Source organism: Curcuma longa, chromosome 4 (genome assembly GCF_044706935.1).
Source record: "Curcuma longa cultivar G26 ecotype Majalengka, Jawa Barat chromosome 4, ITB_CL_G26_1.1, whole genome shotgun sequence".
Taxonomy (NCBI): domain Eukaryota; kingdom Viridiplantae; phylum Streptophyta; class Magnoliopsida; order Zingiberales; family Zingiberaceae; genus Curcuma; species Curcuma longa.
In genome coordinates, this window is record NC_133864.1 from 7787956 (window position 1) to 7810023 (window position 22068).

Consider the following 22068-nt stretch of genomic DNA (forward strand, 5'->3'; position numbering starts at 1 on the left):
AATTCTACAATTTAATTAACATTATTCTTGCTTAATCAAAATTATTCATATTAAAATATTTTCTTACTTTATTAAAATTGTTTCAACTTATTAAAATTATCGCAAGTACAATGCATAACCGATTTATATATATCAATTTGACTCAAAGGTATTTTAAATAATTTTGATCAAATTATTTTATAGTGTATTGTAGTTGTTTTGAGCAAAAGTACGTATATTGTAACGGTTTAGGTAGTTTTAGCCAAAGTTATAAATGAAAAAAATATTTTAATATTTTTAAAATCTTAAGCATTCTTTTGATAAAAAGATTGTAAAAATAATAATAATAAATGTTTTTTTATTTTTACCCCTTAAAAATCACAACGATATGTTGCACAAATTTATTTATTGATAAAATATGATATTTTACAAATGAAAATTTATTTTTTTAATGCCTAAAAAATTTAAATTATCAACCAAACTATAACTAAATGAAAGAATCATTAAAAAAATACCTTCCAAATTTTAAATATTTTTGTCAAAAATATCATCTACATTTTTATCAAACATTAAAATGTTATAAAAAACGCTTAACAGTAATAGTCAAATAAAGACTTGTAAGATATTTCAACATCAACAAAGTTTGAAAGAATATTCTAGACATTATTTATTTTAAAAAATGCACTAAAAAATTGCATTTCTCATGTCACAATACATTAAACGTGAACATAAAAAATATATACACAAAGACAACGTGATAAATGTGTTCTTCGACTTTTCAAAAGATGCTTATTTGATAGTTGACTACATCCCAACCACTTTGGTCTTAATCTTATCTCGTCTAAATTCATTTCCTCCACGTTTCTTTTATCCCACACACTTCCAAATAATTCCCCACTTTATTTGACATACACAAATATTTATTATAAATTATTTTTTTATAAAAAAAAGGACAAAGTGATGGAGATATAGTAGTTTAATCGACACCTCTAGAAGAGAGATATTTATAATAATTCAACAAGACGACACGTGCTTTCAATTTAGAATCCATCCACATTAATATACACACACAAAAGTTGACATTTCAATCGACAAAGTTGAATAATTAAATTTTGATAAAGCAACATGTTTCACTAACTAATTATTTAATAAAATAATTTTAAATGGCTAGTGAATCATTTAATAAAGCAATTATAGCCTTACTAATTTAAATATTTTCTTGAATTTAAAAATCAACATTCCATTATATTCTTAAACAGACTTGGTTGGCTATTTACATTTACTCATTAATATACAAGTTCACACAGCCCATTTTATTAATTAATATTTGTGATTAAAATTTAGAAGTAATTTATAAATAATTTTATTTATTAATTTATTTTCCTTTATATATTTTTTAAATAGAATGTAATTTGATAGTTTAAATTATCTATCTATAATATATTAAAAATGGGGAAAAAGATATGGTAATTGTATTAAATTAATGTTTTCATAAGTATTCAATGGTTATAGTTAAGCTAAGTTTAAATCCAACTCCACGAAATTCTTAACAAGTAAACTTAATTAAAGTTGATAATAAAAATAATAAATAAAATAAAAATGCCACGAGATGGGACCATAAAAATATCAGATGGTCAGGGAGAAAATGATAAATAGTAATAATGATTATAATAATAAGAGAAAGATTAAATAATAAAAGCAATTATTCTATTCATCATTTTATAGTGAACCCATTTTATCATAATCAACATAAAAGCAATTATTCTAGAGCCAATAAGAGCAGCAAGTACCCAATAAAATCATGTTCAAGATAGTGCAAGGCTGCCAACAACAAATGAGTTCATCACCAATCTGCTTATCACGTCGATCGATTTCTACTTGTTTAAATGACGATCACAATTATCACATACCATGAGTTTCTAAAAGGAGAAAAATATAAAATTAAAGCTCAAAGAATACTTCATATCCAAATTCCCAAGATGTCGCAAATCATTGTTGCTCTGATGATGAACTGCTAAGCATGAGACTCAAAGTCACTTGCAACCTGTTGGTGGGCAATGTAGGCAAAGAGCGTAGTGAGATGCTTCGCTTCTTCCAGTCGATGCAATTGCTAACAAACTTTTGGAGATGATGCTTATGTTTCATCAGGATCCATTGTCGTCTTCTTCAGTTTGTGGAAGTCTTTTCATTGCAGAGTCGTCATCGCCATGCTTCGACGGCAGAATCTCTTTGGAAAACATGAACTGGTCTATGATGCCAAATGTGTCTGCTAGCTGCATTATAGTAGATTGAGAAATGTTGCTATTTGGATCAACTGGTTCAGGTAAATGAGGTAAGCATTCAGGAAGAAATTCATCATGATGCCACGCGGGTGCATAAAGTGCAAGAGCAGTCCTGCAAAAAATAAATCTGCAACACATAATGACAAATGTTACTATGCCTTGATCAAACTGCCCACTCGTGAGAATGAGAACATGGCATGAATTGTTCAGGTATTGAAAAATTCAGTTTGATGTCAAGAGATAATGCAATTATTTCCGCCATATAGTCCAACAGTCACCATAAACTAATGAAGAATTATAAGCTCTGGATTGTAAATGTAGATAACATTGACCAGAAGCAGGTTTTTTAACATCTATGGCATACATGCTATGATGTAATAGTTACATAAAATAAAATCGAGAAGTAACCTGAGAAGAAGCCGCCTCAAAAATGGGTCGCCCAAGACTTCAATCCAAACTGGATGTAGATCATTTGATGTCACTAAAGCCCTTTCCCACTCGCTAAATGAAAATGACAATAATTTTTCCGCCTCATCATATTTATCCTGGAGAATTAAGTAGTGTACATAAGCAGTAAATTTAATTCCTTAAGAGAATGGCTAATGTGCTATCATAAAGAAATGAGGAGATAAAATTGTAAACCTTATCAACATTTGCGCCGGAAATACCAATCAAGAGGCAGAAAGCTTGCACTGGCGCTGACAGGAACATAGTGAATTGGCTTCCTTGTTGAGAACGAGCAAATTCACTAGTGGTTCCTGAGGGTGGAGGCCTAGAGCATGGAGAGAGAAGCATGGCAACTGTCGCACCTTTCTCAGCTCCATGTATAACCTATTAAAATTTCATCAAATGTTCTGAACAGTGAGCATGAAAGGAAAATAGGTGTAAAATTATGACATCAAACCAGATAGATGATAAAAAATTCATAGTTTTACTTTGGTCTTAGATTTTGCACACCACTGACAAGTTAAGGAAAAAAAGTGTGATCCTATATAGCTTAAGGCTCGGGAGATATTATCATGTTCAAATTTACACGTTTCAGCAGTTACTGAAGTTTATTTTACAAAGAAAAATAAAATAATATCGTATACTGAAGTGTAAACTCTAGTCAGTTTCCTCCAAAGAATAGAAAAGTAGAGGGATAGAAAATTTGGAAATGATTGTATGTAAATAAAAAAGCAATTCACCTCTCCATTTTCCCACCATTTAAAGGAAACTGAACCTAAAGTATCAAATATACATATATTAAAGTTACAGCTGCAGAAAAAACTATTCAAATCAAAACCTATGCCCCATTGAAAAATTTATTCAGTTTCGTCTAGCATTTTTATGTTCTAAATCTATGGGTTTAACTTTGAAAAAAATGGAAAACAAACAAATGTAATTCTGGTTCTCTATGTCCAAATTTGAAAAGAAAAAAAAAAGACTGCAAGTTGCAAAATGTCGACAGAGAAGTAGTAATTATATGATGTTTACAACAAAAGGATAAATGATATTTATACTCATCCACAATTGTGGTATAATGTTTTACTGAAACATCATAGAACTACAATTAAACATGTCAAAATTAGAAATAGAATATTGTAAGTGTTCACAATCATGAAATTCTATAAATTGATGACATAGGATTAAAAATATTTGACATGTAATTATAACATGATTACTAATTCTGACACCCTCTCTTTCTCTCTCTCTCTCCCAAGATGGAGCATACATATCATGTATGATAGAAAAAGCCCCCACAAAAAAAGACTAGTAGACGAATACATGAGGCTAGTGCAGTGGTGGAGATTGACAAAATCAGAGATGATCTTCAGTGACATGAATTTCTTCTTTAACCATAGGATTCTTCCTCTTGGCATTTGCCTTTGTAGATACCATCACATCACTGATCAATATAGACACTAGTTCACAGCAACAAAAGCAGTTTAGACAACATTAGTTGATTTCACTGCTGGAGTAGGTGACAGGTTACAGCAAGAGCACTTTTAACTTGAGATTAGTCAATTTCTCCGCTCGAGTGGGAATAGGTTATGTAACTCCTGAGGCAAAAGAGTTGATGCAGAAGGGGCCGGAAAGGAGGCATCATTTCTGTCCTTGTTACCATGCATGGGGAGGAAGATGGCAAGCAATGTGGCTTCCAGTCCACCTTAGCAGGATGGCATACAGAGTATTGTAGTTGACAAGGCCCAAGTCTCCTAGTGAGTTTTGGTTTTGCACTTTGGTAATTTTGTTCCTTTTAGTGTTGAATCTAGTATCAAGGCTGAAAACTTGATTCGGTATCTTCCTCACAACCTACCTCGACCCATCTCTTGTAGCTTTGTTCACTTTCAACCAACCTGCATCTTCCAATCTACCCATGCAAGCATCCACCCTGGAGCCTTTCTTCCCTAAGCCACGACTTTTTCAATATGCCAGCATCCCTCTTCAACTACTCCTATAGGAATCTCCTTGCCTATATGACCTGCCAATGAAAGGGAATCTCACATCAGATCCCAGTGATCTTCTTCCACACAACCCTCCTCAAAGGCATCTCTTGCCACCTCAAAACCCATGTTACTAGAGGCACCTTTGCAGGTCTACCCAGATTTGATCATTCCTCCATCTCCTTACTTCCTTTGCATTACCTCAAAAAATCTACTGGCTGTGAGCCCTACACCTTATCCACAACAGATCTACTAGCCGAACTCCCCTCACCTCCTTCCTTTGCCACGACTCACTCACAATACTTATGCCTCCATCATTTATGTTGTGATTACTTCATTCACCTCCTAGCCACATTAAACCCAATCTTGGCATAGGAGTGTCATAGACACCTCATTCCACATGGCTGTTGCTTCTGCCATCTCTGTTCTGCAGCATCCTCTGAATTTGAATCATAGCTTCACCTGCTAAATCCACATGCTTCTAATCATAGGATTGACATCCCCTTTACCTGCCTGCGCCATCCCACTTTTGCCACCACACCACATCCCGACGCCCCTCTCACGATGGGCATCCCTATTCCATGCATCGTGCTCTTGTTTCCATCACCTTCTTCAACATTCACTATTTGCTTCCATCTTCTCTCGAATCATAAATAAAACTCTTTTCTTCCAGTTTTTGTGCCACTTCACCTATAGTGAACTCATCCGAGGACTCGCTCAGTAATTCAATCTTTTAGTTCTTCCACCTTTCTTATAGGACTGGTGCTAGCATTCTTGCCATCGAGACCTCACGCTTGCCACCATCCTCAGCCCTCATGTAGGTCTTGCAATTCCTCCCCACGGCAACACAACAAACTTTCAAATGTGCTTGCAATTCCACCAAGAGCTCTACCTTTACCATGCCACATTCATTGCTAGCCAACCTCCCTCAATGGTCTGCATTACTCTTACACCTTCCCCTCCTAGGCATGTCATCGGAATCTACAAACCCTCACACAGATCTGTGATTTGCCCCTCCTGCACTTCATCCATGCAAGTTGGCAACAACCCATGACAACAAGAACCCTCAAAATCTGGTGCAGCCAACCACACAAGCAGGTGCATCCAACTCCAAAATGCCACAATAGGAACCAAATCAGTTTCAGGCACCAACTAACAATTATTTAGAAGGGAAAAAACTAAGTGGTGGGTCCTGCTTTAAATTAACTGGGGAGAGAAAGGACAAATTAGGTAGATCTGGTGTAAGCCAATATTGGATCTAATCTAAGGTAGTAAAGCTAGTGTAAGCAAATATTGGGTGTAGACATAAATTGCAATAAATTAAAGATCTTGTGCAAAGATTCGTGCAAGAATGGAATCCATTGCACGAGTGAAGAGATCTAACCATTTTCATCAGTTATCCAGATCAAACTTTGGCAACCTCAATAAAGGAGTAGGCTTGCATCATTTTGCTATAATCACAGTCTTTTGAAAAATACTTTTCTTGAGTTAGTTGGTTAGTCAAAATTTTTGCATTTAATTAGTTTTTCTCACATACATCATACCTTAGCAAAAACTATCATCACATGCATAATCTCATGTCTACACTAATTTAACCATCATTCATCATTACAAAAACATTTTCTTCATTCTTCCCTAGTTTATTATGTTGCATTACTTTATAATCTTCACTACTCATCAACAATGTAAGAACGTTACAATGAGAGAAATCACCACTAGTATAAGAAATATAAGAGATATAATGTTAGTTGACAAAGTGTTAAAATTGAAATGCAGGACGAGCTTAAATTTACAAGAACTTGGATAACCTAGAAAGTTCACAAAATTCATCGATGAGCCATTCCAAAAAAAGCAAGGATCGTCACAAGCATGTCAATCGATTATAACAATTTAAACCCTAACATACATCTTGAATTAATAGAAAAGAATAAAATGAAGATATTCACTCTTTAATTTACCCATATGCAAAATGAAGTGAAAAAGAAATTATATGACATAACCTAGTAGCCTACATAATTTCACCCATATTTCTGATACATAGAAGCACACTAGTACTTTTTATAATTACGTGATATGTGTGTGAGAAAACAAAATACAATAGTCATAACTAATGGAACTTACAAGAACATTTTCAAAAAGTCAAACACTAGAATATAACTCAAACTAGAGCTTCATCCAAGTTCTCCGCAATATAATAGATAGCTACTACCTCGCCTAGTGGATCTTTAAATAAGTCTCACTACTTATCTTCTAAAGAGCCTCCTGATGACATAATATATCCAATATGACACTAATCATATAACTACCAAGTCTCTTATGACATTTAGTAACTCATCTCCTAAAGATCAATGATACTTTCAGTGAGACGCCTAAGGAGGCTGCAAAAACTCACCAACTTTGAGAATCATTCGACCTGCCATTTATCATGAATTAAGTTGACAATTGTACACTACCATAAGAGTTCAAAAGAGCACACTTAACTAAATTATCAAAAGAATATATTAGGATCACAACTTTTTCTTTTACCAACTGATGAAATTGCTTATAATAATACATCTACAAGCATGTGTTAATTTATAGTCATTTTTTAGCCTAGAGCTCATTAGCCTATTGATTTGATTCCTTTGCCAAATTCTATCCACCAAATTGAGAGTTTCACTATGTGTATAAAGAGATACATATCGATACCGGGATAAGAATCGCATTGAATAATGATTATTAAAAAGTACATAATGATGCACTAAGTAAACTAAAAAAGCAGAAGATTATTATGCCCATGTATTCATTAACGCAATAAATCCTATAATTGTTCCTCCAAAAAGTTTTTGGTTCTAATGCTTTTTTATTTATTTAGCCAGCTTATTAAAAAATAATCAAAATTTCACCATACAAGATTTGCTACCTTATTGGGCAAACCTCCACCTTTACATGTTGATTTTGTCAAATGTTAAGCTCTTGTCTAGATGCGAGAGTGCTCTGGAGTCTCGACAATTATTTCCAAACGCCTTGATTACCATGGAAATAAAGACATTATTTGTTGCACAATAGAAATCACATATCTCCACAATAGTATAAAATTGTCCACTTTGGATTTATTCCCTCATGGATTTGTTTGTAGACTTTAACCAAAAGACCCCATACTAATAGAGATATCTTCTATCTTATGAGTCCATGATCTTCATGTATTTCCAATGTGAAACTTTGATTGCAATCCCAACAATCCTCCCCTCAAACGAAGGACCACTATATTCCAATCGAGGCTACTCTTTTCCACTGCGTTTGAGCACAAGCCTTATGTAAAATACCTGGAGCACCACCTGCCTCGAGAGCTTATCATGGATTTTTACTGGAAGCCCCCTACCATTATTCTCATGGTCCAGGTCTCCCCTATCTCCTTCGTTTTCCCCTCAAACGAAGGACCACCATACTCCAATCAAGGTCATTCCTTTTCCACTGCATTTGGGTGCACGCCTTACATGCACCACCTACCTCGAGAGTTTATCATGGATTTTTACTAAAAGACAGCTTAACCCAAAGTTAACAATATCATACCATTGTGGAGATATGTGAATTTCATAAGGCAATAAGTGGTATCAAATTCATTATCTAGATGGAGTCATGTGGGGAACCTTAAGAAAAACGAATGAGATAGGGAAAGCCCGGATCATGAGAATAATAGTAGGGGAGCTCCCAATAAAAATTCATGATAAGCTCTCGAGGCAGGTGGTGCTCTAGGTATTTCACGTAAAGCGAGCGCCCAAATGCAGTGGAAAATGATTGACCTTGATTAGAGTATAGTGATCTTTCGTTTGAGAGGAAAACAAAAGATGTAGGGGAGACCCGAACCATGAGAATAATAGTGGGGCAGCTCCTAGTAAAAATCCATGATAAACTCTCAAGGTAGGTGGTGCTCTAGGTATTTATGTAAAGCGTACGCCCAAACGCAGTGGAAAGGCATAGTCTTGATTGGAGTATGGTAGTCTTTCATTTAAGGGAAGAATTGTTGGGATTGCAATCAAAGTTTCATATTAGAAATACATGAAAAATATTATGGGCTTATAAGATGGAAGATATCTTCATTGGTATGAGGCATTTTAGTTAAAGCCAAAAATAAATCCATAAGGACTTAGGCCCAAAGTGGACAATAGTTGTAGAGATATGTGAATTTCATAACGCATCATTATTTCTACCACGTGACTAATCAAAGCAATTCCTTCCCAATTGCTATTATGAATGCCATATTCTAATTGCTAGCCCATGTGACTGTGTCACAGTGTCACAATGTCACAGTGACATATATCAAAAGAACAAACATGTGACTGTGTCACAGTGTCAGTAAAAATCTGTTGGATCGAGATCGCGCTAGAGGGGGGTGAATAGCGCTCGTGGCTTTTTCGTTCCGGAATCGTACGAGTAAAACAAACACAGCGGAATAAAAATAAACAATACACAAAGACACTAAGATTTACTTGGTTCGGAGCCTTGAGCGACTCCTACTCCAAGGCCCGCGATCGTTGATCGCTTTCGATGGGCAACAACTATAATATCGAAAATAAGTATTACAAATCAAATGTTATAATGAAACTAAACCGACCATACAAAAATGAGGCGTTGAGGCGTAGTGGCTAATTGTCGGAATGGCAGGACGTTGGTGAAGCTTTATGGCAGCACACGGAAGATCACAAAGAAAAGCAATGTTCTGTTTTTTTGTATTTTCTCCTTTAGCCGTAGGCTTCCTTTTATAGTTTTTTTTCAAGTTTTATCAGATCCATAAAACTCGTGATTGAGCTTTGACCAAAAGCCTCCTTGATTTTTTTTGCACGTTTAATCAAATTAGAAAACGTGATTGAGCTTTGACGTGATAAGCTTAATTTGAAACGTGATTAAGCTTTGACCACAATAAGCTTAATTTGAAACGTGATTAAGCTTTGACCAATCAAATGTGATCAGCTTGGCACTCCACCTTGGTTCGGTCGACTGATCCCCTATTCGAACCCGATCAATTGGCTGGAGTTCTGTTTTGCTGATCTAGAGGTTCGGTTGATCGATCCAGATGTTTGGTTGACCGATCCTGCCCAATTCCAATCCTGCACAAACATATTAGTTTCCTGCAAAACAGATTTAGAACACAACAGATAATATATAAGAAAAATAGGTTTGACAGTCTTTGGACTGTCCGGTTCTGATTTCGAATTTCCAATCGGAAATCCTAGGTCGAACCGACGCCTACTGTTCCCTCTTCCGGGGAACGCGTCCTCACCTACTCCCCTCAGGAGAGATTACCTTATGCCAGTACGATCCTCCAGATCGACTGGACTTTTGCTCGGCGCTCGATGCTCCCGGACTTTCTGCTGGACTTCCGCTTCCCGACTGGTCCAGTCTTCCACCTGGTTTGCGACACCAGGACTTTCCACCTAGGGTTACCACCCCCTAGGACTTTTTGCCTGAAGCACTCGACCCACCAAGACTTTCCGCATAGGGTTACCACCCCCTATGACCTAGGGTTACCACCCCCTAGGGTTTTCCCTTTGCCTAACCGTAGCTAGGACTTTTGCCTAAGTACACTTAGAACTTTCCTGCAAACTCATTCAAACCGTTAGATCACAAATGGACTTAACTTTGAATCCCTTTGCCATAATCAAAACTTAGGTTCGATCGTCGGATGCTTCCCGCACCAACAAAATCTATCCTAGCCCAATTGCTATTATGAATGCCATATTCTAATTGGCATTTTCAAACAAGGTTTAAGGTGTGCTCTTTCCTCATTACTGCAATTTTACTGTTTATCCTCACAACTCATATTGCCATCTCTGGCAATTCCTGGATACAATGCTCTATTTTTTTCCTTGTTCATTTCACATGGAGAAGATGGTATGATCACACTTAGCTAAGGGAAATATTTATGTGTTTATTGGTAAAGTGACTGGACCTTTGAAGTTCCAGAAATACAGAAAAGAGAAATTTAAGTTGACAAACCTGCCTTGAATGCTCGACTCCTGTCACTGTCGATCACCAGAAAAATTGGTTTTCTTGTAAATGGAATCAAATCACAAGGATAAATAGAATTTGAACCTGAAAAGAAAAGACGACATGTTGATGCCAAGTACAGTAGCTGGCTTTATAAAAAATAACAGAATACGATTTTAAGAAGCTTCAATTGTAAGCTGTAACTGCATAACATTCATGGGCATTATGCTAACGACCATAAATTTCTACATGCAACTCTAATTATTAATAATGATCAGACAAGCATCTAGACAGCACATGCAGACAAAAAAATACCTCCAGTTCCACGAGAACCTAACCATAAAGAGGCTTGTTCGTCAATACCAATTTCGCTAGCATCCTTATTTTCAACAGATGGATGAGTTGGTCTACACTGTTGAGATATCAGTGGTGAGCATATCTCAAGATTACTAAAATTTCCTGCAATCTTCTCAGCAGTATCCAAGGAAATTTCAGAAGTTAATGGTACTGGATTACTTAATCCAGATCCTCCTGCAAAATCTTACGATGAAACAAATTCCATGTATTCCATAGAACAAACAATCTTAAGATAAAAGACATGATTAACCTGCAGCTGAAAGATATACCAACATGATCCCGTCAGGAGGAAGTTCCTCACAGATTGTGGCCAGGACCTGCAATACAAAAGCAGTGTAAACAAGATAAAAATGGAGTGGTGTTTTCGATTGCCACCACTAGATAAGCTCAAGTCTAGCTTCCATGTTCAGTAGCTTCTTTGTAGAGGTGAAAATTGGAAGATTTGAACAAGGAGAATAGACAGAATGTCACAAGAAGATTTGCAATTATCTGGTGATTTTTTTGAATGTCCATCTCTACCTTTGGTAACATGCTCATGAAAGGGAAAAATAAAAAGAGAAAAAAAAACACGTTATTTTCCCAGGTGTGCTTAGAAACATAATAATTGTAGAAACCCACACAATTTTGCAATTCAGTTGTTTAATATATATCCTCTCCATAAGCTTTTTGTATCAGACAAAGGCAGTTGGTGAAAGCTCCTATCGTGTTAGATAAATGATGGAAAAAAAGAAGATCCAATACAAGAATTATTAATATCTTGTTAGATTAAAAGATTCAAATATCTTATAATAAGATTATAAGATTCAAATATAAAATGGCACACATCATAAATATGAACTAGAGTATAAAAGTACCAAGACAATTTGATTCAACTCAATACGATTTCATATGAATTTTATCTTACAAGAACCTGCCAAAAAAAGTTCAACCAACTAATAAAAGCAAACTTAATTAATTAAATTAGACACAATGAGTCCAAAAAAATAAATCTAAACTAGAAAATAAAAAATAAAGGATGAATCTTTTGTTACAAGATACAAGAGGTAGGAGAGGTGGAATTCGAAGTTGACAATGTAGAAGAAAATTCTTGTCACAAGGAAATGCGAAGTCAACCACAGCTAAGATGGAATCTATGCCGAATAGTGACTGAAAGAACAAATCTTGTCTATTTTGTCTTCCATCTTTAACTACGTTGATGCCAACAAGATTCATATCATGCTATATTTTGTATTTTGTATTTTGTTAGACGTGGAGGTAGTGAAAATGTCTTCTTGCCTATTCCACTTCAATTCCTATAAAAATGAAATAAACAATATCTGGATTTTTTTTTTTGAATGTGAAATATGAACCTATATATTTTCCATCTGATACCTATGTCAATGCTGTGAATTACATGTCATATTAACATCTAGCTATCATCATCTACAACCAACTAATGATTTGAAATAGAGAAGAAAATTTGAAGTAGCAAAGGCATCTAATCCAGGAAACCCCGAGTAAATAGGCAGCCTGGAGGGCCAACAGCAACATTTTGAATGGAGATATGAAGCATCAATTTATCAAGCATTAAAACTATAATGCAAATATTTACAATTGCACAGAAAGACATCACCAGAGAAATTATAATCAGAAACATCTTAATGGGAGCAAAGGCATTGATAAACTCACCAAAAGGAAATGAGTAATTGAAGGGCGGTACAAAATTAACTTCCGTGGATTAGGTGGCAATGTCTGATCCCTAATATCTTGGAATAGATTGACTCGATTAATGCCAGTCCCAAAGTGACCACTGTCAGTTCCATTCCTCGTTGAGAATGAACCAGAGGGCTCCCACTCCAGGCATTGAAGCATTCTGAAGGTATCTAGAGTCAGCTCTGTAAACTTGACCTGATGAGACAAGGTCAATTAATTACTTCCCTTATTTTAAGCATTTGAAGATATTAGCATGACGCTAAGAGGAGATATATCAGGGCCAAAAGAAAATGTGATTAACCTCATTGTGATGATAACTGCTCATAATTGCATCACGTAATACCAAACCCCTCCTAGTGAAGCTAGAAGATATAACAGGAAGAGAGTCAGGATGTGAGTCAAAGAGAAAACTATATCTTAAAGGCCTCATATTCATAAAAGTTGTATCAGCTTTAAGAAATCTGATTATTTCTTGGACCACATGCTTCCACTCTCTGAACTCTGCTTCCTGCACATAATAACAAAAGAATTAGGTTGAGGTCACCACCTGCAGCTCATTTACATATCCACTATTTCCTCCCTCTGTACTATATAAACAAACTATAATTTCTCTAGGACTTTGAAAAATGCTTCCCCATCACGGACTTAAAGAAACTTCATCAGTGAGCTTAAGATGTTCAACAGATTCCTGTGGTAACACTAGTGAATTGTCATGAAAAACAAAATGAATGTTCCACTTAAAAAGGCCCAGATTGCCTTATATCTTATCTATCAATTTGCCATCAAACTTGAAGTTTCTGGAGATTTTTATTTAGAATATTCAAGTTAATTCAGCAGTGAAATACAATTAGAAATGGTCGCAAAAATGAAGAAACGATTTCCATTATTCTCAATCGCGACAGACCTGGAAGCTCTTCTTGCACTCATCCACCATCGCCTTGAGCGAACCGACCAACTTGAAGACCATCTCCCGACGGCCGAGCACAAGGCAGACGATCAGGAATCGGGCGAGAAACCTGAGCTGCTTGTTTGCCAGCGCCGTATCCTGCGCCTGCGCCCCTCCGCTGCCACCATCCCGGAAGTACTCCCGGCTGAAGATGGCCTCGTAGAAGATGTAGGCTTCGGAAAGGTAAGAAGAATCGCCGGTCCGCTGGTATTGCCCGTAGTATAACTGAGCGATCCGGGCGGCGATCTCCCCCACCTCCCATCGTCGAAGCCCGGCTTCCACCAGCTTCTGCCGATGCTCCTGCTGCAGCTTCCACAGCTGGGTGTAGATCTTGAACGCCTTGTGGAAATCCGCGTCGTTGCTGCACGGAACCGAGAGCGATTAGGGAGGAGGGGAAGAAAAGGGGCAAAAAGGAGCGGAAAATTTGGGGGTACCGATTGCGCCCGAAGTTGGGGAGATCACGAACCCTAGAGAATTTGCGGTCGGCTTTGTCGAGGAGAGACCAGAAGAGCTCGGTGATGGGGATGCTACTCTTATTGCTGCTCTGCGCCATTCCCAATGTTGAACGAGATCGAAGGGTTTCTGATTCGAATGCGGAGGTTTTTTCGCCACCTGCTTCATACGCTCGGCTAGACTTTAACCAAACCACGATTACAAAATCATTTTAAAATTCGGGAGATTAAAAATAAAATAAAATAAAATAAAACAAACTAACATTTTCGTATAAAATAATTACTTAAACAATTCTGAAATAAAGTTATTTTTAAAATAAAAAAATAAAAATCCTTTTGGATAAAAATGAAGTTGAAGTTTTTTTTTACCGTCAAATGGACTCTTATATTTAATTTAATTAAAATGGCACATACTATTCAATCGTATATAATTAATTATTCAAATACTCTTTAATATTTTTTTATATTATTCAATATTATTATCTCTTATCTAAATTTTAAATTTTAATTTCTAAATTAATCTAAATTTATAGTTGAATTCACATTGTGATAGCTATGATATCGAAATTGTTATAATATAAATTTTATTTATGTTTTAGCAGTTATGAATTCGTAATTGCTACAATATAAATTTTTGCTCACGTTACTCAAATACTTTCTAATATTATTTTGTACTATTTAATATTATTATCTCTCATTTAAACTCTAAATTTTAATTTTTAAAATTATTTAAATTTATAGTTGAATTTACATTGTGATAGTTATGAAATCGTAACTGCTATAATATAAATTTTTATTTACATTGTAAAATTTATGAAGTCGTAGCTACTACAATATAAATTTTGTTCACATTACTCAAATACTCTCCAATATTATTATGTATTATTCAATACTATTATTTTTCATCTAAATTTTAAATTTTAATTTTTAAACTGATTTAAATTCATAATTGAATTCACGTTGTAGTAGTTATAAAATCGTAACTACTATAATATAAATTTTTATTTATGTTGTAGCGATCAAGAACTAGTAGTTGCTACAACATAAATTTTTGCTCACGTTATAATTGTAACAATTTCATAGCTACTATAAGTGAATTCAATCTTGAAATAACGATGTAGCAATTATGAAATCGTAACGGCTACCATGTAAATTTTTAAATTTTATTCACATTTTACTAATTAAGAAATCATAGCTAATATAACATATCTAAATAATTTAAGATTTAATACAGAAAATAATAATATTAAAGAATATTTAGATAAATATATAGGATAGAACAGTAAAATAGGACGTAAAATAAATATAAGGCTCTTTGATTATCTGAAAAAAAAACTCGTCATCTTAATTTTTGCCTAATCATTTTGCATATTTTTGATAAACAAGTGTTCATCGTTTCAATATATATATTTTTAATTTTTAAATAATTTTTATAATTAAAAAAGGATCGAGTGATTTCCCATACGTTGAAGCCACGTAAGCCACGAAATGTCCAGATGATCAGATCCCACGCAGGCGCTGCACGATAACATGCATGCGGATCAACCAAAGCAAACAACTTTTTCTACTCACAAACTCACCCATTTTACCCTGTTTTCTCTGCCGACACCTGGCCATTCGGCAGACCTCCTCAGCCTATCAGTGCAGGCAAATGGGTGATAAAAAGCGGGTACCTTGCAGGTTTCTCGTAAGTCCAACTTTCTAACCGCGCATTGTTATCATCGAGACTAATTGAATAATTTGCGATCAAAACTTTCGCACTTCCCAATTCACCCCTAACATATAGTGTAATGACGTCCACACCAATACTGTTAACAAGCATAATGTTGTATCTTTGTTCTTTATCCGCTCGATGGGTATATGAGTAATTTACCCATCCATTAACTCGGTAAAATAAGGTCGAGGTTGCGCAAGGGAAGGGAGCGCTGTCATTAAACTTGCTCATGGCGACGGCGACTTCCTTTGCGACTCCGTTCGTCACCGGTGAGTTCCGTTTCCTTTTCTCGCGTGAATCGAACTGCTTGCTGTAGATACTTGATCTCTTCTTAGTCCATTTAGGATCTATCGGTCCTGACCTGCCAATATCCGTGATTTCGCTTAATAATCCGTAGAATTTATCTGTTTGTCGATAGCGATAGTGCGAGATCGAGAAGGGGTTTCCTTTGGAGCTACTTCGATTTTTGTATACGCCGTGATTTTGAATTACGATTATCATATCCACGGGTTTCAACTTTGTTGAAGGATTTTAAGGGGGGCTTATGGATTCGAGTTGATATCTTAGGTCAATTTAGCAAGTGGGGGTATTAAGAAATTCGGTATGTTTTATAGTTACTAATTGATGGAAATTTTTGGTCTACCATTGATTCCGAGATTGACTTTTGCAAAGCGTTTGAATAGGGAAGAACAGAGTTTAATCGTAGAACCTATTTTAGGCACAGTTTTTGGTTAATTTTCTCTGCCTGTATCGTATGCTTAAAAATCACATTAACTTGGACACTTTGTATTTAAACTTTAAGGTCTAGACTAAGGTATACCTTTCATCCTCAAAAGCAAATATTTAGCTGATGATAATGATGCTACAAGGCTTAGTGAACAAGTATAAACAATCCAGAAAACTTGTAATCGGACTATCTAGAAAGCGTGAATCATGATTCATGAATCTTTATTTCACAAGAAGTTTAATTGATGTTAAAATCCAACCTGCTTGTTTGTTTGATTTTAGTGATGGTGCGACTGTTCTAATAATAAGAATCCTTATGAGCAATATCATCCAACAGGCTTTAAAACATACATCTACCAATGTGTAAATGGATGAAGGCAGCCATCATTTACAAGTTTAGCATGTTGAAAGTTGTTTTTTCCCAAATATTTGAGGTGGATGGATTGTTTATTTTTATCAGGCTACACCAAAAAAATCAGCATGATACATGTTTTTTTTCTTGGTTTGACCTTTTGGAATTAAGTAAAATTTCATAAATTTTCTTTGAATAAATAATATATCACTAAATTTACAAATCGTCTTCTTAAGTTCAAAACAACCCTTATGATTGAATTGTAACAGAAGTTTTTTATTTTTGCATCATAACATTTTTTTTGTTCTTCCTGAACTCTAGCAACGTGAACAAATTTCCTCTTCCAAATCATTTTTTGCTTTTCTCACAGTCTCACTTGTCATCTCATGCTAAATTGCTATCTCATAGAGGGTAAGCTCTTTGATGCACATGACTTGGTTACATCTACAGTACACACAAAAGAAACTCCACAATTCTGAATGGGATCATCTCATACACACAAAAGAAACTCCACAACTCTGAATGGGGTCATCTCATGAGAATGCTTGAAAGCATAAAACCCATCGACTCAACTAAATACCCTCAATCCACCCCTGACTCTATTAAATCAAAGTTTTTGGTGTGGTGATTTCACAAATACTCCTCTGGACTTCACAATCAGGTCCTCCAAACATAATTTAAGTCCTTTAGCTTATATTGAGCTCAAAGTAAATCACACAAATACCCAAGAATTATCTAAGAGTTGGTAAGAATGTTGGATATTCTACAAGTTTGTCATAAGTGCATCCTGACTTGCACGTTTAATGCCTATCAGTTGTGTGCAGTAACTCAATCGGGAATTTATGAGATTTTCTACCAATGATTTAAAGTACAGTTGATAGTAGTGGCATGTACCAATCTGACATGTTGTGAAAACATGAACCAACATTTGATCTGTTTGATAATACTCCAATTTTTATTAGTCTTCTCATTTCTTTCTCATATACTATTGCAAAGTGGGTGTTATAAACTCATCCCTTTTCCCTAATTTGTGTCCATCCATGTCTCTAAAGGTCAGTTTACTCAGATGAAAGATATAGGGAAAAGAGGGGAAGGTTCACAATTCCATATGGAACTCTATCGTTTATGTGCATCTTTTGTCACTTTCTATCCTCTCCCTCATATCTTCTATCCAAGTAACCAATTCCTTAGTGAAAGAGAGGATGATTGTGTGGATGAATAGGTTGATGAATAGGTGAGGGTATATGCTACTTGCATCTGTTAGCTTTTGCTAAGCTGTCTAGTGGATAAGGGAGGGATACTTATTGAGGGAAAGAATTTGATATTTTCACTAAATAGTTAATGGGGTGACAATGACATTTTACTATGTCTTCTCATATTCTTCTCTCCATTCCACACCTCTCTTTTGTCTTTGCTCTTCTTCTTGCCCTATTTTCTCACGGAGGTAACGTCGATGGATGCATTCACTGAAGGTTGGGGTAAATGAAGGCATAGAGCAAGCTACTCTTTTTCCTTTTCGTCAATGTCAAACAATAATATGTTGGTTAGTACCGGTACAATACTAGTTTGACTGCTGACTGTTACAGGGCACTGACTGGTATTCAAACCTTGCTTCCTAGAAGCAAAACCAAAAAATAATTATGTACTATTATTGGCTTGACATATTAGTTTTTATAGCAATTAGCTTGCTTTGTTTGGCAGCTGTCAGTATTGAGTTTGGTTGGTGATTGCTCATGAACCATTCTGAACCAACCAAACACAGACTTATTAGTTCTTCATTTTTTTAGCCTCCAACTTGTCTTTTACTCTGTGTTTTTTTCGTCACCTTCTATTTGTCCTCTTAACTCAATAGTATTTGATAGCCAAGACAAACTATTGAGCTCCTTACAACTCTCTAAGGCAAGTTTTGGATTCTATCCAACTTAATACTACTCTGACATCAATCATTTTAATGATCCTTATGATTTTTTTTTCCATTTTGACTGCCATTTATTTATTGTTCCATTTATCCACTATTTGATTGGCATTTATTTATTGTTACTTAGATTTATCCACTATTCTCTTTATACTATATGCTCTTTGTTCTTATTATTAATTAAATTCATTAACTAAATTAACTTATGATCTTGTTAGTGCTTCCGTAGTCCATACATCAAGGTCTGTTCCACTTTCCCACACTGATCTTCAATTTCTCATTTTTTACTAATGTTTTTTTTCATCCAATTGCTTCCAAAAGTGTGGTTCCTCTTAACTATTTGATTAAGTGCATTCATTGCTAGCATTGGTGCTTACTGCTATATGTTTCTCATTTCTTCGAGTTCCTTATTCGTGAGCTCCATTATTCTATAAATGAGATATAGTCTGCTTTTGCTTCCTATGCCAATTTGCACTCAGGTACCTTATAATAGGCCTCGCTGTAAGAGACAACCATGACCAGTTAAAATCATAGTTGTGAAATCTGGATTGGATCGATCGACTTGACAAAAAAAGGACCTGGGTTCTAACCCTTGTTTGGTTCTCCAAATGGATCGTATGTGCAACCAACCATCCAAAAATTGGTTGAACCAATAGTTTTTGTCAAATCAAGAAAACTGGTCATTTTTGTAGAAATTTGACCAATTTTGTTATTCTTCCAACAATTCTCAAAATACCCCCATGTAGCTACTCTAATATTAGATAAGCAAAGATGCCTTTCTATATTTTGACATGACAATAATCAATAATATAAAAAATCCAAAACCCCTAGCTATTCACTTGACTACTATAGTATCTATAATATTAGATAGCTAGAGATGCCTTTTTATCAATACTTATTTTGTAGGTTCTAGTAAATTAGATATATTCGGTAAATTAGGGCTGATGTGACTAGTTAGCTTGTTTGAGTGAGTTCTTGGTTTGATATGCAATTTGACCAATTGACTGGAGATTTTCAGGTAGGATTTCCACTGTGGTTTTTACAACTATGATTAGAAGTATAGGGTAGTTGAGCTTTGTGTATATTCTAAGAACCTTACCTAGAAGAGGATTTGTTTCCAGTAAACATCTATAGCTTTACTGAGCATTTTACTTATGGCTAATTCCTTGTATAAATTACTTTTTCACTATCCATTTTGATGTCAAAATTCACTCATTGTAACTTGTAACGTTTGTTTATTAAAATTTGCATAATTTTGTTCAGATAATCTGTAAGGCAGTAGAGACTGAAAACACATTGATATTACAATTATATTAGCTAAGTTTCATCTATGATATAGACATGTGAGATTCTATATCAGGTTTTGTTTTGGTTAGCTGTTAATTGATTTGGTATGTGCCTCCATTTGGGTTTGACGACTAATCTGGGAGGTTTGGCCTACTAAAAATCACGCTTTTTTATTGTTCTTCTTTAGGTGGTTTACAGAATAAGAAGGTCAAATCTTTAACTGCTCATCAAACACAGTTGGCTCTTCCACAGAAGTCAAAGGTGTTAAAATCCCGCCGTAGTTTGCCCATATGTGCTAAGTACAGGTAAATCATATTCATTGTTAATGATATATTTTATCATAGATCTTGGTAGCACCACTAGGCATGGTTTTCTTGGTTGCTAAAGAAAGTCTAGGTATTTCTTTGCTTTTCCAATTATCAATAGCTTACCCTCTTCTTGCATTCTCCTTTCTCATCAACCTTATTTGACTACCAAATAGACTAGATGCGTGATCTAACTTGGTTTACAAAATGAATGTTTTTCGCTTCTGCTCTGCTCCCCAAAGATACATATTTTGTTAATTTTCTCTTTTACGTCAATGGCATCTTATTTCCTTTCTATTCAGCGATGATTCTGGAAGTGGAGGCGGTGACTTTATTGCTGGGTTTCTTTTGGGAGGAGCAATCTTCGGAACTCTGGCTTATGTATTTGCTCCGCAGGTGATAACCTGTTTGTGGTTTTATCGAACGAAAGTTGCCTATTAGATCTGTGAAAGCTAACTAGAGTTCTGCAGTGTTCTGCATCGACTTTTCTAGCTGGAATTTCTTGTACATATTTCACTTAACTGAGCAAAATGCTTCTGCAAATCGCCGATGTTTATTTGTTTCATGATTGGTCTTCCTAAATTCTCAATTCATTCAGTTCACTCTGAATTGTGCCTGTTTTGACTTTCCAGATAAGGAGATCACTTCTCAACGAAGATGAGCATGGATTTCGGAAGGCCAGGCGGCCGATTTATTACGAAGAAGGTTTAGGCTTAGAGGTGACGACCAACTCTGACTATCTTGTATTGCCTTTTCATTGATACGTAGAAGTAACATAAAGCGTCCAATGCAATACCAGGAAACTCGGCAAACACTGAACGCCAAGATAAAGCAGCTGAACAATGCCATCGACAACGTTGCGTCCCGGTTAAGAGGTGGGGGGAAGGTGGCGGTGACCGAACCGGCCGAAGCCGATTCTGAGTTTGAAGCTTCAGTGTAAGCTTGCTTATTCCTACGCAAAGTCCTATCGACCGAAAGATGTAGTATCAAAAAGCCATTCTGTTTCTCATGGCAATTTGGTTTCGAATTTACGAATTGCATATTGCGTTTCAGCCAGGGCTTTACTTTTGATGTTTGCTTGCATTGCAATTTGTTTTGAACGTGGAAAACAGACCTGCCTAATTGTAAGAAGTGAGCATAATTGAGGCAACAATCGAGAGAACCCAAATGTTCTCCGTTGATTTTTTTTGTTCAAGAAAGAAATTTGTTTTAAATTAAAGAATCATCAAGTTTTTTATTCATGTTTAATAAACAAAATTGAATATATATATCCATGGCTTTCAGTGTTTATTTCTTCCATCTTTTAAGTTATGGCATACTTACAGAGAAAACAAAAGTTTACTGATAATTTAGAACGATGTTTTATTATTATTATTATTATTAAATATTTTATAAATATTTTAGAAAATTAAAGGTATTTCAAAAATTAGCTTGTGGAATATGCCATAGCTCGTCGTGATCATTCTTAAAAGCAGTGCTTCGTTTTTTAAGTTTCCGTCGTACATCGCAAAGGGACCCACCTGGCTGTTACGAAATAGCAAGCGGTGTGGTTTCTGACGTAGATTAACGATCGAACCGTCCTCATGCGATCACGCTTGCAATGGATCTACTGCCGCGTGTCTCAATGCCAGTGGATGAATCTCTGACAGAGCGTCTGAGCATCTACCG

General features: G+C 35.5%; 2 protein-coding genes across 3 annotated transcripts; one reads left to right on the forward strand and one right to left on the reverse strand.

The window, feature by feature from the left end:
* Positions 1–1775: 1775 nt before the first annotated feature.
* Positions 1776–14263, reverse strand: LOC141828544 (uncharacterized). 2 transcript variants are annotated; one of them, XM_074715990.1, is made up of 10 exons: positions 14084–14263; positions 13608–14010; positions 13005–13211; positions 12680–12898; positions 11262–11328; positions 10970–11185; positions 10668–10759; positions 2904–3092; positions 2670–2806; positions 1776–2388 (listed from the first exon to the last, which is right to left on the reverse strand). In XM_074715990.1, the coding sequence occupies exons 1-10, from the start codon at positions 14200–14202 to the stop codon at positions 2124–2126; spliced, it is 1914 nt and encodes a 637-aa protein (XP_074572091.1). In that variant the 5' UTR covers positions 14203–14263; the 3' UTR covers positions 1776–2123. The 2 variants fall into 2 exon arrangements, with proteins under 2 accessions (XP_074572091.1, XP_074572092.1); XM_074715991.1 differs by lacking the exons at positions 1776–2388; positions 2670–2806 and having other exon boundaries at positions 2923–3092; positions 10664–10759.
* A 1743-nt stretch (positions 14264–16006) lies between these two features.
* LOC141827961 (uncharacterized) lies at positions 16007–21483 on the forward strand. Its single transcript, XM_074715311.1, has 5 exons — positions 16007–16084; positions 20283–20400; positions 20703–20796; positions 21033–21119; positions 21200–21483. The coding sequence occupies exons 1-5, from the start codon at positions 16045–16047 to the stop codon at positions 21338–21340; spliced, it is 480 nt and encodes a 159-aa protein (XP_074571412.1). The 5' UTR covers positions 16007–16044; the 3' UTR covers positions 21341–21483.
* Positions 21484–22068: the final 585 nt, after the last annotated feature.